The sequence below is a fragment of the Scaptodrosophila lebanonensis genome, unplaced genomic scaffold (genome assembly GCF_003285725.1).
Source record: "Scaptodrosophila lebanonensis strain 11010-0011.00,11010-0021.00 unplaced genomic scaffold, SlebRS2 tig00000024-arrow-pilon, whole genome shotgun sequence".
NCBI classification, from domain to species: domain Eukaryota; kingdom Metazoa; phylum Arthropoda; class Insecta; order Diptera; family Drosophilidae; genus Scaptodrosophila; species Scaptodrosophila lebanonensis.
In genome coordinates this window covers 9,363,641-9,381,427 of record NW_022060538.1, presented here as the reverse complement: position 1 = coordinate 9,381,427, position 17,787 = coordinate 9,363,641, and the positions used below count along the sequence as shown (strand labels likewise).

The 17,787-nt window shown below is 38.9% G+C and overlaps 5 protein-coding genes across 8 annotated transcripts; 3 read left to right on the top strand and 2 right to left on the bottom strand.

The window, feature by feature from the left end:
* Positions 1-2,007: 2,007 nt before the first annotated feature.
* On the bottom strand, positions 2,008-8,392 carry LOC115621917 (nucleolysin TIAR). 4 transcript variants are annotated; one of them, XM_030515759.1, is made up of 5 exons: positions 8,264-8,392; positions 5,841-7,031; positions 4,859-5,782; positions 4,701-4,809; positions 2,008-2,576 (listed from the first exon to the last, which is right to left on the bottom strand). In XM_030515759.1, the coding sequence occupies exons 2-5, from the start codon at positions 6,066-6,068 to the stop codon at positions 2,419-2,421; spliced, it is 1,419 nt and encodes a 472-aa protein (XP_030371619.1). In that variant the 5' UTR covers positions 6,069-7,031; positions 8,264-8,392; the 3' UTR covers positions 2,008-2,418. The 4 variants fall into 4 exon arrangements, with proteins under 4 accessions (XP_030371619.1, XP_030371618.1, XP_030371621.1 ...); XM_030515758.1 differs by having other exon boundaries at positions 8,130-8,363; XM_030515761.1 differs by having other exon boundaries at positions 4,701-4,794; positions 8,130-8,359.
* A 218-nt stretch (positions 8,393-8,610) lies between these two features.
* Positions 8,611-9,619, top strand: LOC115621920 (replication stress response regulator SDE2). Its single transcript, XM_030515763.1, has 2 exons — positions 8,611-8,850; positions 8,906-9,619. The coding sequence occupies exons 1-2, from the start codon at positions 8,758-8,760 to the stop codon at positions 9,548-9,550; spliced, it is 738 nt and encodes a 245-aa protein (XP_030371623.1). The 5' UTR covers positions 8,611-8,757; the 3' UTR covers positions 9,551-9,619.
* On the bottom strand, positions 9,542-11,067 carry LOC115621919 (beclin-1-like protein). Its single transcript, XM_030515762.1, has 3 exons — positions 10,899-11,067; positions 9,784-10,828; positions 9,542-9,725 (listed from the first exon to the last, which is right to left on the bottom strand). The coding sequence occupies exons 1-3, from the start codon at positions 11,011-11,013 to the stop codon at positions 9,620-9,622; spliced, it is 1,266 nt and encodes a 421-aa protein (XP_030371622.1). The 5' UTR covers positions 11,014-11,067; the 3' UTR covers positions 9,542-9,619.
* A 168-nt stretch (positions 11,068-11,235) lies between these two features.
* LOC115620525 (phosphatidylserine decarboxylase proenzyme, mitochondrial) lies at positions 11,236-13,667 on the top strand. The gene is made up of 2 exons (XM_030513792.1): positions 11,236-11,393; positions 11,466-13,667. Exon 2 carries the CDS (start codon positions 11,873-11,875, stop codon positions 13,241-13,243), a length of 1,371 nt encoding a protein of 456 aa, XP_030369652.1. The 5' UTR covers positions 11,236-11,393; positions 11,466-11,872; the 3' UTR covers positions 13,244-13,667.
* Positions 13,668-16,208: 2,541 nt separating this feature from the next.
* LOC115621259 (rhodanese domain-containing protein CG4456) lies at positions 16,209-16,852 on the top strand. The gene has a single exon (XM_030514857.1). It carries the CDS (start codon positions 16,246-16,248, stop codon positions 16,762-16,764), a length of 519 nt encoding a protein of 172 aa, XP_030370717.1. The 5' UTR covers positions 16,209-16,245; the 3' UTR covers positions 16,765-16,852.
* The last annotated feature ends 935 nt before the right edge of the window (positions 16,853-17,787 follow it).

Sequence of the window (17,787 nt, the reverse complement as noted above, 5' to 3'; positions counted from 1 at the left end):
AAAACGATTTCAAAATGATAATAATAATTAGCCACGTCTTTCCTATCAAATACTAATCATGCCCATTCACCGGAACATTACGATAATTGATTTCCTATTGTCGCTGATCTCGCGTTGGGGCTTTCTGCGATAATTTAGCTATTCAAATAAATGCAATAAAGTCTTAGAATTTGGCCAAAGTCGATAAAGGAACTGTTATCCAAATGATGTGCCCAATTCCAGTTGTAAAATGTCTGTACTATAGTGTGATGCATCACATTTTATTTACAATCTAAGATCTTACAGTCCTTTTTTTTGACTTAACATTAAACTCCACGTCTTCATTATCGAAAGCAAGGCTAAATGTGGTCTCAACGCAAATACGTCCTTAGCTTTACTGCTCATGAGTTTGGAGTGCTCAGCATTGTGTTGGTCCCGAAGCAATTTCTTCTTTTTGATCTTTGTGGTGTAATATGGGATCCCAAACTTCTACCCTACTCTAGCAGACTTTTGCTTATGAGCCTTCCGTTGTTAGCTAACTGACGATGTATATCGAATTTTCTCACCTACTCACAATTGAACTCTTCCTCACTTAAAGAAGCAACGTCCGGGTGGTGCACCAAGCAGCTCAGCAAAGTCGGAGTATAGCCTGCCGGACAGGTTAATAAACCTTCCCAACTCCGTATTTGAGTGAATCTGTGCCTGCTTGGTTATGTGTGTGGACTGGCTAATAAATCTTTCCCCAACGGATCAGAGACTAGCACAATTTGTTTATTTGAAAATATTTCTATATTTAAAAATATTTCTAACCGTGTTTTCTTCTTTGTTTTGTTTGTGTAACATTTTGTCTCTATTTAATTTGTTATAATTCAATTTTTTTTATTTTACTTATATCTCATTTTTTATAAGTCGAATTGTTAGTTATAGTACTTTTATATTTGTAGAATTTTTTAATTTATAATTTTTATTTTTGTTACATAAAAAGTTTTGTTTTTAGATAAATTTATTGTGTAATACTTGTATATAAATTCACCTAATTCTGTTTTTAAACTGTTTTTTTTTACACGAATTTGATATAAGCCGGTTTGAAATATATATGTATTTCTTTAGAGGTAAGGAACCAATCACCTATTTTTGCATATGATAAATGTCCCTTTTTACACGGTTGTTTCTGGAACCAATCTACCGCGTAAAATCAGAATACACCTAATTATGCAATGTTCATTAACGTGCGTCCCCACCCGACTCAGAAGAATTTGTCCGGTATATTTTTTCAGCTAATGAAACATTTCATAAAAAAGTTCCCTTAATATTCAAAACTTCAAATTTTGTGGTTTTCTGTTGTTTTTTATATTTTTTTGTTTCTTTATTTTACAATATTTATATCGCATTTGTTTTCACAATGGAAATATACGGTCGCATTTACAATCGCTTAGTAACTAAATTTGTTTTTGCATTTTTCGATTTATTAATTTTTATTAATTTTTTTTGTTTGTTTTGCTTTTAAACTTATATGTTGCCTTCCTTTTTGTTGAAATTTTCAACGCGGAGAACTCACGTTACAAGTTACAAGTAGAATTTGCTTTGTCACGATTTTCGATTGTTTCCTCAATTTGTTGTTGCTTTTTTCGCCTTTTTGTTTTGTTTTTGTATATGCCTATATCTGACTTAAATTACAAATCATTAAATTACTTTAACATGTACTTAGATTGGATTAGATTGTTACAGCTACCCGCCCGTCGCCCAGCTTCGAGATGCCGCCGCTGTCGCCTTTGATGCTGCTTTTTCTGCTGCCGATGCTGCAGCTGATGCGCGTGATTTAACTTTAAGTTCTACGCTTCGCTTCGATAAGTTACTATATTTCGTCTACGCTCTCAACATAATCATCATCGAGAGCACACTCTGAGCAGTCGTCAGGTTTGGAATAAAGGCAGCAATGAGCTGCCCATTCGGCGTTTCTAGTTGTTGGTTGTTGCTTTAACACTAACGTCGAGGATGGCTGATCATATAATATGAACAATCGATCGCTAACACTAAACTTTTTGTTTTTATTCACCTATGACGTGGCGTAAAACAAATCAACTGAACTGAAGAAACGCACTTCAAATGAAACTGAAATTATAAACTGTGGTTTTGGGTCTTTTCTGTTGCTATTGTTGTGTTGTTTTTGTGTAGTTTGGTTGTTGCTACCTATTCCGATGCTGCCAAGATGAAAGTCCCGTCCTCGCCTCTGCTGCTACTGCTGGTGTTATTACTGCTTATCATAGTAACTGGCATTGGCATTTTATAGGGGCTATTGCCAACAACGAAGTGCACGTATTGTTGATAATAATGTTGCTGTTGTTCTTGTTGTTGTTGTTGCTGTTGAAGTGCACGATGTTGGCTAAAACGAATGCCCGGATGGTGCAGACGGCGTCGAAGCAGGCGTCACGTCTCTGCTCATTGGGTCTGATATTGTGGCATCGCGGCGCTGTACATTACCTGAGGGCCAAGCGAACCATTGGCTGCCGCAGCCGCAGTGGCTGCTGTTACGCCCGGCATCACAGCTCCCGGTACACCCCATGCCACATTCGGTGGCACCATACGATAGCCGGTCGCTGCAAATAACAGAATTCACCACAATTAGAAATTAATAGTCCTTGTTAAGGTTTTTAATATTTTTTAGGGATGAACTTTGAAAACCATTGCTTTAAATGTTAAAAAAAAGTCGAGTTGGAAAGGCATTATCTACAACGCGACATCAAACAAGTAAAAAAGCTAAAGTTGGGTGTCCCGACTTTGAAATACTCTGTACATATGTTTACAATAACTATAGAAAATAAAACAAGAAAGGAATGCTAAAGTCGAGCAGGCTCAACTCTTAAATACCCTGTACCACCCCACAAAAAAGTAATTAAATTAATTAATTAATTAAATTAAAGTAATTAACTAAATTAATTTAATTAATTAACTAAATTAAATATAAAATATTCCATGCATGCATACATACATTTACATTTACATCAGAATCGTGCCTTATGCGTGTTTTTGTACTTGTACATATGTATGTATGTGTGCATTGGGCCTGGTTATATGGCTATACCTTTCTTTCCGATCATTCTATCATAATGAAACTTGGTATACGGATATATAATTACTAACCTAATGTGACTACCAAATTTTAGTTCAAAATTCTAAGAATTACGGGAGTTATAGAAAATTGTTAATAGGGGGGGAGTGGAGGGGTGGATCAGAAAAAATGAACAAACTCGTCCTTTCTCGGTCTCAGTAGAATCTGTATACCAAGTTTGCTTATTCTAGCTCTTATACTTTCGGAGATCCTTGCGTTCATACAGACAGACACACGGACATGGCTATATCGACTCGGCTTGTCATGCTGATCAAGAATATATATACTTTGTGGGGTCTACCAAGCCTCCTTCTGTGCGTTCCATGTGCACTCGCACAAAACTAATATACCCTTGTACCCTTTGGGTACAGGGTATAACAAATTAAGAAAATTAAAAAAAAAATTGGATCGATTTTACCTCTCTCGGTATTCGAACTCACGTAAATGGTGTATAATTGCCCATTTACAAGGCAATTGCGTCTGTGTGAGTGTATGTATGCCTATGTGCATCTATTCGTGTCTGTGTAAACATGTTAGCAGTCAACTAAACAGCAACATCAACAACAGCCGCGGGCAGCGCTTGAGCAGCGCTGCAGCAGCAAATATATTTATGGCTATAACTTCTCGTTAAATCGGTCTATTATAGTGGAACTTGGCATACGGACACAGGGCGGAAGGGAAGGAAATTCCAAAATATACATTTTCTGCGTATTCACATAAGGCATCTGGGACTAAAATTTGGTGTCTTATAGTCTCCGAGATATAGGCGATTATACGAATGGAGAATCGGGAAAACCCCCATAGGGGGGAAGTGGGGGGAAAATAAAAAAAAAAAAAAAAAAAAACTCGTATAGCGTACATACATAAGGCATCTTTGTGCAAAATTTGGTGTCTCTATCTTTTATAGTCTCTGAGATTCAGGTGTTCATACGGACGGACAGACGGACAGACAGGGCTAAATCGACTCGTCTCGTCATGCTGATCAAGAATATATATACTTTGTGGGGTCTGCCACGCCTCCTTCTGTCTGTTACATTTTTCAGCTCCCGCAAACCTAATATACTTCTGTACATTTCATGTACAGAGTATAAAAACAATATCGTGCAACACGGCAGTGATTCGATATAATGAAAATATAAATCGTCTGTAATAATAAAATGGAATAGGAACTGTAACTCCTTTTAGTTATTACCAATTTTATTTTATGTTGAATGATTATACTTTTGGAAGGTTCAAACATTTCCTGATAACTTGAGCTAAAAATAAATTATTCAAGAAATTTCAAATGGTTGAAATCGTCCGGATATCCAAATCTAACACCTATTTGCTTTAAGCTTCAAGCTCACGCACAATTAAGAGGTGTACAAAATCGTGAATATTTTTGTTAAAAAAAAGTTATAATTAATCAATGTAAAATTTGTCTGGAAGGAATCCAAAACGGTAATTGGGATTGCAGTATGTTTAACCAACTAAGTCGGACGTGTTTTATATGAATGTTTTTAGAAAATTATTCTAAAGATGCACCTAACTTTTACTTTAGACAATAATGGAAGCACATAGTGGGTATAGTTTGTTGTTATACCTTAGTTTATGATTTGGGAATTATACTTACGCATGCCTCCCGCTTGTTGAGCACTGGTTGTATAGGCGTATGGATAGTAGCCCTGCTGCATGTACTGTGTGGGCATCTGAGCAGTCGGATAGCCCTGTAATGAAGAAATCTGTATATATGTCTATGATATAGAAATTGTATTTATGCTAAAAACTCACCGCAGGTGGATACCAATAGCTCATCTGCTGATATGCCGCATATGGATATTGCGCCGCTGTTGCGGCCGCTAGCTGTTGCGGTGTCATCATTTGGCCGGGTATCGCGGCCCCAGTGGCCGCTGCTATCTGTTGTTGGGTCATCATTTGACCGGGCATGGCTGCTCCTGCGGCGGCTGCTGCATTGGCAGCTGCCACGGCAGCAACGTTTGCAGATGCCGCTGCTGCTGCAGATAGATTGTTGGCTGAATTGTCTCCCCCGTTTTCCTTGCCCCAGAAGCATTTCACGAGATTACCGTGCACCTCACTGTTGTGCGTATGCTCGATGGCGCGTGCTGCTGCATCCTTGGCGACGAACTTTATAAACGCAAAGCCCTTGTCTTTGAAGACGCGTACATCTTGTATGTGACCGAATTGCATGAAGTGTTTGTGCATCAACTCATCGCTTATCACATTGGGCTGGAAGCCTCCGCAATAGACGGTGGTATTTGTCGGACTCGATTGGTTGTAGACCTCCTCAAAGGTGTGTCGAACATTGCTTTTGATACCACCTGTGCCATTTCCAGCGCCGCCAATGCCTCCCATGCCACCGCCCTGACCGCCGCCTTTGGACGACTCTCGTGGTGGCGGCATTTTGCGTGTCGACCAATTCGTGCGTATTGAACGCGAGCCAATCCACTGACCATTCATTGCTTGTATTGCATTCTCCGCTTCCGCTTTCTTTACGAAGGATACGAAGGCATAGCCCTTGGACTTCATTGTCTGTGGATCGCGGACAATGCGGCAGTTCGATATTTCGCCAAATGGAGCGAAAGCCTCACGCAATGTTTCCGTTTCGATTTCGGGACTGAGATCACCAACAAATATGTGATGATGAGAACTGATGTCTGTCTTCGGCTGATTGCCCGGACTGGTGGCCCAGTTAACCTAAAAATTAAAAGCGTTTGGTTAAAAAGTTAATTATATGATATGGATGAATACCCACTTTAATCTCTTTGTCGAGAAAGACACGTTTGTTCATGGCGGTTAGCGCAGTTGCAGCTGCCTGATAATTGGAATATTCGATGAAGGCATAAGGATCGTTGCCCGGTTCCCTTATGATTTTACAACTTTTTACTGCTCCCATTTTGCCAAAAAGCGCTATGAGTAAATCCTCCGACACAGAGACATCGAGGTTGCCCACGTATAGTGTTTTCGGCTGTGAGTCATCCATGGTGTACAGCTGCTGTAGTTCACGTCGTTGACGTCGTTTCTTTGGAGTTGTCTTGTCTGGTTGCCTCCTTTAGGGGGATGTGGGTGTGTCTTCTGACAGAAATATGTAGTTTTATGTTCTCCTACGTCAGCTAATCTAACGCCTAATGCTACACTACAAGCAACACGCAGTTACTTAGGCGGCATCAATAGAAAACTGATATAAAAAATAGGCTACTACTTTTGTTACCACCCTCAAATTGTTTTTTATTTTTGTTTTATATAAAAAGTTCACACACGCACATACGTACAATATATATATATATATATGAATATATATATAATTTCTTTTGAACTTTTACAACTAAAAACAGGTCTGACAATAACGGCGCTATTCCTAAAATTTTTTGAATACTTTGACTATTCCAAAGTGGCGGACTTCTCCTCCTGTTCTCTTTATATATATATATATATATGTTTTATTTTATATATCTATATATATGGTAATAGTAAATCTTTATGCTTAACGCTGAGGTTCGTCGTTTATTGCTTTTCGCTGTTGTTGTTACTCCAGTTACTGTTGTGGCTGCTTCCTTTTTGTTGTTACTATTGTTGCACTTGATCCAAAAATTTCTTTAATATATGTCCTACCTATACACTAATGGAGTGTTTTGGAATATATTGATTAGCTCTTGGCGCGTTCAGCTTCAGCTCTATGTATGTCCAAGCTTACAAGAGTGTGTATATAACAGTTTATAAATACTTTTTGTTATTTAGCTTAGCAAAAATTTAATTTTTTCAGTGCTATGTTTATGATTCGTTACTACGATTTAAGTTATTTCCCCTTTTTGTGTAAATTTTAAACTTTTTTGTTTTCACTTTGCTACTAATGTTAATGTACAAAAGTTCTTGTTACTAGCTCTAGATGCTTTTTAAGTGCAAGTTCGCAAGTTGAGTCGGACTCGAAGCTGAACACTGGAAATCACTGTAATGAGAAATATAATAATGCCCTTAGCAAATTATTTAAACATCGAAACAAATGTATGATGCCTAATATTTAATTGAAGTAATTCACAGAATCACCCTGACGGAGACTGCATGGCCGACTTGCACCCAGCAACCATATACATACATATGTATGTATGTATGTATTCGAAAATGAGTTAAATTAGTTAAGGTTAGGACACAGTTTTTTTTTCCAATTGTACTTATAAATTGGGGTGCTGTCTTCCTATAGAGGGAAATCCGCAGCACATGATCGAATTGTTGCATTAAAAATAAGGTGAAAGATATGGATAATGTTGTATGAAACAAAGAACTGGCGGTGAACGAAAAGCAGTGCAAGCACAGGGCGCTCACTCACACACACACGTTTACATGCGCACATATGTACATCGGTCGAGTATCCGCGTTTTTATGACAAAGCAAAAGCCACACAATTGAGACAAACCATTCATTCGCAGCAAGGCATTTCTATTAAAAATGCATGTGCGACGCCAACAACTCACATGAGTTCATAATTAATAATATTATTTCATTTGATATGAATTCTGCACTGTTTCCATTTTTTTTGGCAACTCAATTATAGAACATTACACACACAGAGAGAAAAGAGGGCGAAAGGCGACATGAAAATCAACTAGAAGATGAATGACCGTCGATAACAAAATACATAATGAAAAACATGGAGAAAGAAGGAAATTTGCGAAACCGGCCAGCAAAAACGCACGGTTGCATTAGTTTAGTAGCAAAAATTAAAAACTTTGGAATAAAATTAAAACATGCACCACACATCAATAGATGAATATACATATATGTATGTATATGTGTATACATGTTATGGCATATATGAATCGCGTTGCTCTTGATTTTGAATAGTGGAACGTTTTCAACTAACACCAATGCAAAATGCGAATGTCGCGGTCGCGTTATAAAAGCAATTTTTAGTGTTGCTTTTTTCGAATATCTTCTTGTTCACTTTTGCGCTGCCATCTTTTATGCTGGCGTTTTTTACTTTGGTGTGTTTTGTCTCTTCCCCTCCCCAAAAACGATGCAGAATACCAAGATTAACATTAACAACTACCACCGCCGCCGCTGTACGTTTGCCCATTGTTCGCCGCTGCGCTGCTGCCGTTTTTTGTTCAGCTTAGAATTGGGATTTCATTTCCGAAATCCAGACTTTTATTCGCTGTGACGTGGCTGCGGATGTAAATTTACCGCATTTTATTTGGCCATTGCCTTTTTAACACATCTAACGCGTTGGCCAAGTTCAGAAGCTACCGGTTTTTGTTAGATTTTCACCACTTCCGTCACTCCAAATTGGTTAAATTCTGCGTTTAACGCGTCGCTAAAATTTTACCTTCGTCGTCTAAAATGCGAACTAACTAATGAGTGAGAACGAAATGCCAACTCGTTAAAATTGCATTGCTGCAATGGCGGCAAGAGTCGAAACGCTGTAAGAAAGTTGAACTGCCCATTTTTGCAATGACTTAATTTCTTAAAAGTAATAATTATAGTCAATACAGCTTTAGTACAATAATATTCACAAAATATTTAAATATTTGGGCATGAATTAAAACCTCTGTTAGCCAAGTGGCAACTCTGCGTGGCGAAACAAACGCTTGCATCACCGCTTTCTCTTTCTACCTTACGGAAATGTGCGATGCAGCAGCACAAAGCAGAATAGCCGAGTACAATAGAATAAAGTGGAAATGATGATTAATATTTTGATAAACAATAAACACCTAATTGCAAGAAATTGCTCCAAATATGAAGATATATGTGCTTGCATTGAGGAGGCTACGGTGAGTAACATGAGAGAATTGGTATATAAATGCTGCAATCGCATGTTTATTACAGAACTTACAAGGCAATGAGTACTACTTGACCAGTAGCGGAAAACGTTTGACAGGTGATGACCAAGAACTTGGTGGAAGCGATGTACACTGCATCCTGCGAATGTTCGGTGGCAAGGGTGGATTTGGATCTATGCTGCGTGCCATTGGCGCACAAATTGAGAAGACAACAAATCGGGAGGCATGTCGTGACCTTAGTGGGCGTCGTCTGCGCGATATCAACGAGGAAAAACGAGTGAGGGCATGGCTGGAGAAGCAGGGTGAGCGTGAACGTGAGGCGGAGGAGCGCAAGAAGCGGAAAATCGACAAACTACTTTCAGTGCCAAAGCATGATTTCAAGGACGAGCAATACGAGAAGGCTCGTGAGAAGCTTACGGAGAAGGTGAGCGATGCGTTTGAGGAGGGTTTGAAACAAGCAGAAGAATCCAAACATAATGCAGCAGCCATTCAGCCCGAAGAGGCGGGCAGCAGTAATGGCAGCAGTACCGGTGCCACAGGTACAAAGCGCAAAAATGGCGCAAAAGACAAGAAAAAGGCTAAAAAGACAAAAAAGGGAGCACTCTGGATAGGCGATGATATCTCCGGTACGGACTCAGACGACAGCGACGACTATGTATCTATAAAAAAAACTGCGGTGGCAAAAATTTAAAAGATTTAAGTTTAATATAAAGTACTAATTAATATACATAAATAAACACGATTAAATGTTTAATTCTAACTACTGCCTGACGCACTGCGAGGAGACCCACGCAAGTCCCCACTTTAGGTTTGTGAGCATAAATTTTAAAGCTTTTGTCCATTGTTCTTCAGAGTTGAATTGTATTCTGAAAATGTTTAGAAAATTAGGAAGTGTTGCTGGAGTATTATGTAAAATAAATATACTTAATTGAGTAGGAATTGCCCGTGGACGGGTCTATGATTTTGCCCTTTTCCATTTTATAGGGCAGTAGAAACTCTTGATCTGTCTTCTCAACCTCCCGTTGAAACTGCATCAGACAGTCAAGAAACGCAACCATGGCAGCATCAAATTTCGTGTCCCAAAAAAATTTAAAGCCGCCGCTACCATAAAGCGGCAACTCCCGATTCTCTCCAAGCACTTCCACATAGGAATGATTGCCAAAGGGCACAACACGATAGCGCTCAAAGGTCAGTCCGATTTTACGTGCTAGCGCTGACAGGAGCAGTACTGTTTGGCCCCAGGCAGCATTAATCTCTGACCAATCGACCGAAACAGAGGGCAGGCGGCCCAGTCGAAAGTTATTGATTGTGCCAAAGTGTCCGGCATGCCATATATGAAATGTGATATTAAAAATATTGGTGTCGCGCAGTTTGTCCAGCTGCTGTTTTGAATACGCGATTTGGCACTCCAGGCTACGTTTGTCATCCTCCGTAAGCATGAGTTCTCGCCGATGCTTCGTGTACTCGCGCCAATAGCTCTCCTCCTGTTCATGCAGTTTTTCCTTTTCCAACTCCTCCTGCGCAATTGCCATATTAAGCGTTTGTTCTTCCGCCTTGAGACTGGCCAACTCAGCAAGCAATTGCTGCTCGCTTTGCTTCAGTTCTGCCAATTCCTTGTCCAGGGCGTTTACATTGGGAGCCTCCTGCTGTTGCTCGAGATCTTTCAAGTATGCTTTATATACATTCCACTCGTCTTCGGCAATGCACAGCTCCCTGTCCATGATTTCCAGCATAGAGTCGGCGCATTCCTCGCACAGCGGGTGATCAATCTCAGAATTGGAGGACAAGCAGTCAAATAACTCTGCTTTCAGTTTGAAGGCAGCGCTCATCTTTTTATCTCGAACATCACTGACCAGCATAAACCCTGTACCATTGATGGAGTCCGTGAGCCTGTAGGGAGGCACAAAGTGATCAAAGCTACTGGCATCCTGTGTATCGAGTGTGTTTACGTTCCCTCCGTAAATCGGCACTGCAAGGTACGTCAAATATGTATGTACATACGTTAATAAGCCTTAATTACGCTTACGCCATGGTCTTACGTGAAAGTTCAGCTGTAGCGTGCACACTAATCTTGTCCAGATGCTCATCCAACACTATTGGTTGGAGGCAGCGCTGGCAGGCAAAGGACACCGACTCCTTTTCAGCCTCACTCATGGTGTGACAGATGCGTTTCAATTTCGTAATCTGCGCATCAATACAAATGGCTTTTCTTCACGAAAAAAACACAAATAATGAATCAGCTGTTACGTTACACTCGTGCCACCCTGTGCTGCGTGACCAGAGTTTCCAGCACCCAAAGCCAATGGCTCCAAAGCTGCGACGTAATATTAAAAAGCTGTAAACCTAATCTTGCGGGAAGCCGAAAATTATTGCGCGCTTACTAAAAACCAGTTTGGAATTCGTAAACACAGACATGTAAAAAAGAATAACCATCAAATCAACCTTGACCATTGTTGATTACAAAAAACGACGCAAACAATCAACAAACCAAAGCGACAACTTTGATAACCGTGTTGTGTTCAGCATTTGTTTTGGTGAGCAAGCTGCCTGCAATAATGTGCGTAGCGCATTGAATTGAAAGCATTTAACATTTGCTTCGCTTTCAGTCTGCGCCAGCCAGTGCTACGATACGGAAGTGTGCTCTTCTCTTCTTAGCTTGCGTCAAGCAACGTGACTTCTTCAACGATCCACAAATAAATGAATTTTATGACAGGAATCTTACTGCATGATCTGTTTTTACACATTTATTTTTCTAAAAGTCTGACTTTGAGTCATTAGCGTGTGCCCATTTCAGTACAAAAGGGCGCGAACTTGTGGAAAAACACTTGTGCTCCATTTAGCCGAACGGCACGCACAATACGTAATCAGAAGCAGGCGTGGGTGGGCACACCAAAAAGAAAAGAAAACGACAAAAAGCAACAACAACTGCAACAGTTGGCGGCGACAGAAGAAAAGCTAAAAAAAAGGCTACGGACTAAACCCACCTTAGTGTGCATTGTATTGGGCTATAACAATGGTTTCCTACTTTGTGCCTCGCGGCCGTTTCCTCCTTAAGGCCGGCAATTTAAGGCAGGTGATACAACAGCAGCAGCAACAACAAACAAAACATACCGCTCAACAAAATGGAAAATGGCCTGTTTTGCGACATTTTCGTCAATCATCAACAAAACCCAATGCAGTTTCACACTCTAAAGAGTCGCCATCCCAAGCCAGACAAGATATGATTAACAACAACAACACGCTCGAGCGAGCACAGCCCAAACCGAAGCAGAAACAACAAAAGAGCGATCAGAATCTTCTAGAAGTTCAGCGGAATGCTTTTTGGCGCTGGACCGGTTTTCTTTTGCGTTGGGCGCCAATGGGTATTTGTGTGTTTGGCGCCATCGAATGGCAATGGCACAAGCGACGCTGCCATCATGAGAATACACCGCGAACGGCGTCAGAGTTCCAGTCCCGTGTGTACTGTTCACTACCTTTGCGTATTATCAGTCGCTGCTGGGGCTGGCTAGCGGCATGCTATATGCCGGAGCCGTTGCGACCCTACGTCTACGGCTGGTATTCGAGTACGTTTAATGTCAACATAAACGAGGCACTCTATCCGGACTATGGCCACTACAGCAGCTTGGCACAGTTCTTTACGCGACCTCTGAAGGAAGGGGCGCGCACTATAGATTCGCAAGCGCCTTTAGTCTCACCCGCCGATGGCAAAGTACTGCATTTTGGCAGCGCTGCTGATACCCTTATTGAACAGGTGAAGGGAGTTAATTACAGCATTGAAGACTTTTTGGGACCACTGCAGGAATCGGCAGCTGCCGAGAAGTCGTCAGCGGTAAGCTATGCGCAGGCAATCAAACAAAAGCGTGACGGCTCAACAGAGCTGTTTCAATGTGTTATTTATCTAGCGCCCGGAGACTACCATCGATTTCATTCACCTACCGCCTGGCAGCCGCAGGTGCGTCGCCATTTCTCTGGCGAACTACTCTCGGTTAATCCCAAGGTGGCCAATTGGCTGCCCGGCTTGTTCTGCCTGAACGAGCGAGTCCTGTATATGGGAAACTGGAAGTATGGTTTCTTCAGTTACACCGCCGTGGGCGCTACAAATGTGGGCTCTGTTGAAATCTATATGGATGCTGACTTAAAAACTAACCGCTGGACAGGCCTCAAAATGGGCGCACATCCGCCCAGCACCTATGAATACGATGAACTGCAGCTGAACACACAGGAACAGGAGCAACTCAAATTTGATAAAGGCGAACTTGTTGGACAATTTAACATGGGCAGCACCATTGTCCTGTTATTCGAAGCGCCGAAGAATTTCAAATTCGACATTATTGCTGGCCAAAAAATACGCGTGGGCGATTCCCTGGGACACATTGTAGAGTGAAAATGAGATAGAGATGATAATATTTATAAAAATCCTAAACATGCAACTGAATGTGATGTGCATATACCTAAAAGAGAAAATATCGGCTGTTAAGTCCGTTAGGCTCATATTCTTTAAAGAATGTATGTATTTTTCATATGTTTCATTCTCACACAACCTGCATAAGTCATACCCCTATGATCTGCAGCTATGTCTTACAAAGCCCAGTCAAAATTTAGATCTTAGGCCCTCGAAACATTTTTACAACATATGTATTAGCATTAAGTGAGCAACGTGTATCCTCGTTTGTATTTAGTTGCCATATGTTTTAAAAGCTTTTTATCTAGTGTATGTGTTTTTAAACACTTGCGAAACTAATTGTATTCTTTGATTTGTATAGTTTGTAGTGCGTTTATATTTTGAATAAAACGATTTTTGAATAAAACCCATTGTTGTTTTTGAATAACCGATTGAGGGTTGCTTACCGGCCTATTCCAAAAATGAGATGTACGGCTTATTTAATTATTTGCTAAAAACTAACCTCTTGGCAGAAGCAGTTCTATTTTTATCACAGTTCTCTTCGTCAGTATTATTTACAGCAATTATTGAAATATAACAGCAGAGTATTTTCAGCAATATCGGTAGAAATCATATGGATTTTTTTACACATTGTATCATTGTTTTGATAATTGTTTTTCAAAAAGTTGTCAAAATCAAAATGCCTTGGGATTATTATTTTGATATGATCAAACTTGCGTTAAAGAATTTAATCAAAGTTTTGATTCCATGGTCTAATCAATAATTTGCAGGATGTTTTGGTCATTGTAGCATCGCAAAGTGAAGTGTTTAGTCATAAGAAGTCAATATTTGTTTATTGAAGTACTTTCATGTGTTATCTCAACCATAATTATACAAATATGTTTTAATACATAGGTATGTATGTATATTTTTGAATTTGTATGTATATATATATGTAGGTAGTTTTATATATTTTTTCGCGATAATAAAGAAATTTAATTTCTAGAAGAATCTAGTTTTCGCATAGTTTTAACTGAAATTGTTATTTTAGAAAGTAATAAATTGTTATATAAAATTTGGTAAATAGGTAAATTAGGTAAATAGAATAGTTTAAAACGTAATACCTCTATCTGACCCAAAATTGTGGCCATGGAAAGGTACATGGGCTAAGACCTAAGTTGTTTACAACTTTCAATCTAGACATAAATACACATACTATATGTACTTACATTTGTATACGTTATCCGACCAAATCCGGTTCAGGCCAACCACGCGCCGTCTAATTACGACCTGCGATTGATCTTATTTACACTCACATTTCCATATATATGGGTACTACGTAGGGGACATTATCAACCCGATTCACATTATGTGTAAAAAACGACCATTACTGATAAGACAGAACAGAAATTGTAAGCCTTGAGTGAAAATTATTTCCTGAAAATTGCTCATTTAGGACATATAGTATATAAATCACACCCGCACATACTTGGGGCTACTAAAATATACATATACATATATGTATAATGCTTTCACTGGCCTAATAAACCTGGCATCGTATGACTATTCTTAAATTGAATGATTGTTTATAAATATCATTGGGTTCGTTAACCACAACTCTGAAGCCACTTTTATATGCATATATGTACATATGTATATACATACTATATATTAATTCATATAATATACGAATACATATGTACATACATATGTGTTGCTGCTGTGCTTATTCATATAACGATTCAATTAACTACGTCACTTATCAGCAAACTCACAGAACGCCAACGCTGACACTTTTATGATAAGCCAGTTGTCTGGAATGGAAAGTGTTGGGAGGTGTATACTTGTACATATGTGCTTATGTGTAGCCATTTATATGAACAAGCTCGTCCGTTATTGAAAATCCGGGTTCACTTTCCTATTAAATACTTAATTGATTCAATTAGCAGCAGTGACAGCATCATCTCGATCGGCAGCGGCGTGAGAGCGTTCTGTGGACCTTATCGTACGATGTGCACTTGAGCCTTGACATAGACTACACGTTGCCAAAGAGTGATTACATAGTGCCTGGAAACAGTTTTACGTAGTGGGTGTATAAAAAGTACTTGAGAGCTATCGCAAACATATTTTCTCCCACATGTATGTTTGTATGTATCTGAGGCGAAATCCTTATCAACGATCCACATTTAAATTTTATTTGTTCTGGAACAGTGTTATCAGTATAATACGCTTCTTCAAATTGGGTTTAATAAAATCTCACAGAACTGTCTATATCTTTCACAAAAATTACAGGAGAGCGAGAGCATTTTAATGCTTAACACAACGACCAATTTTGAATTGGTCCGAAAGTGGAAAGATTACACAGCCTTACTTTCAAAATTATAATTTATATTTATTTATTTTACATTTGTTTTTGTCGCAACGATTGAATCGTTTCTATATATATTGTAAAACTTCATTCAAATACATACATACATATCTAGATTTTTCCCCGGCTATCGACCCAAACGGAAAAATTGCTCCACAAAGTCGAAGCTTGAAAATGGAACGGATAAAACACTATTTTCGTTTTACATATATGCATGTATGTTGCATGTTGTAACACCAAACCAAATAATTTATAAATACTTATTTAAAATGCCGTCAATAAAAGGAAAAGATATGATAAAGGACCTGAAATAAAAGCAACTATTATTAATATTGTTGAACTTTAATCTTTTAAAGAGGAAAATATAAAATAGTTTCCCATTCGTGAAGAGTTTTAATACAAAGTATTTTTGTAAAACTTGTATGTTTCATACGAAATAATTCTTATCCTTTGAATAAACATTATATGTATTAAGTACTTTAAAAATGGATGCGCGCGCTGCTGGTACCGGACAAATAAATTAAAGCATCTGGCAGCTCTATTGTAAACAGCTGTGGCTTTTGACTATTTTGACTTTATTCTTAAGAGCTGAACATTTTATGTAATATTTATTTTATTGAGCTAACAAAAACAAAAAATGTTTTTAAGACGTGGTGTAAATGTATTAAGAGCAATATCTACCAACTGTTGCCGTGTACACCGCACCGGAGTGCGAAATTTAACAGGTGCTCCAGTCTCTTGCAGGCGTCAGTTGGAACTTGTAAACATTTCATCTGGGTGTCAGCGTTATTACAGCAGTGGCAGTCAAATAGGCATAGTGGATTATGCTGAAGTGAAAAAGCTTGCCAATGAGCCACAAAAATTGCTAATTGATGTACGCGAACCCGATGAACTCAAGGAAACAGGACAAATCCCATCCAGCATTAATATACCCTTGGGCATTGTTGGTCAAGAACTGGTGGAAAACGCCAAACTTTTCAAGTCAAAGTACGGACGTGAGAAGCCGAGCCTTGAGACCGAGATCATATTCCATTGCAAGATGGGCATGCGCAGTCAGAAGGCCGCAGAAGCTGCAGCCACATTAGGTTTTAAGAATGTCAAGAACTACAAAGGCTCTTGGGTGGACTGGGCCGAAAGGGAAGGTTTATCCAAATAAAGTAATACATATAACATTCTCATGAAAAATGACACAAATACTCTTAATAATATTAAATAAATAAATCTTTTGTAGTCGTTTCTCTGAATTCAAACGTTTTTTTTGTGTTAATTGGTCTATGCTAATTATAATTCAATTAATTTAATTATGCAAGAGATTTTTTAAGTTGTATAGTTCCGGGAAGTTCATTTCTGATGTTCATGCCAATCCAACCAGGACCCTTCGTAGACTTTAACGTTTTTGTAGCCCATTTGTAGGGCGTCTAAGGCCGATTCTCGTGCACGTTTACCTGAGCGACAGGTAAAAATTATTTCTGTGCAACTTGTTGGCTTTGATCGACCAAATATGGAACAAAACTTATCTTTATCTGTTTTAGGTCCTAGTGCATCGGCCAAACAGTCTTGTGGGATGTTGATGCTTCCAGGTATTAGTCCAGTCTCCTCTATTTCTTTTACTCGTCTCACATCAATAAGCAGCTTCTCCGGCTCTTTCGCGATTTCTTTAACAATTTCGTAGTCTACTATACCAATTTCATTGCACTTTGAGCAAAACCTGCGAGGCTCCCACAAAGGAACACTTATTGCAACATGTTCTATTGGTTTGCGATTAACTGCCACGTTCAAATTTGATTTGCTCAATGGGATTAGTGAACGACATTGAAATTGCGGTTTTATTTTACGAAGAAAAGCTGCTGCCATTTTTATTTTGCGAGTTGACAGCTCCGTTTGCTAACTGATATTTTAGTCGTTCCACAAATTTTTCTTTACAAGTATGATATTTCTAAAAGTAACCGAAATTTCGATTTTTTTAAAAGCACTATTTTCAAAAAATTACAAACGGCAAACAAATTTACTTCGATTATTGTGACTACTTACATTTTCTTCAAACATGGAATAAGTGGCAACGCTAAGAGAAATTGATGGTCTTATTACTTTTCTGATTTTGAATGGTGTATCTTATAAAAAAAAATAATAAAAATTATTTATTTTGTATTTATTATGTATGTACAATATTTTATTCAAA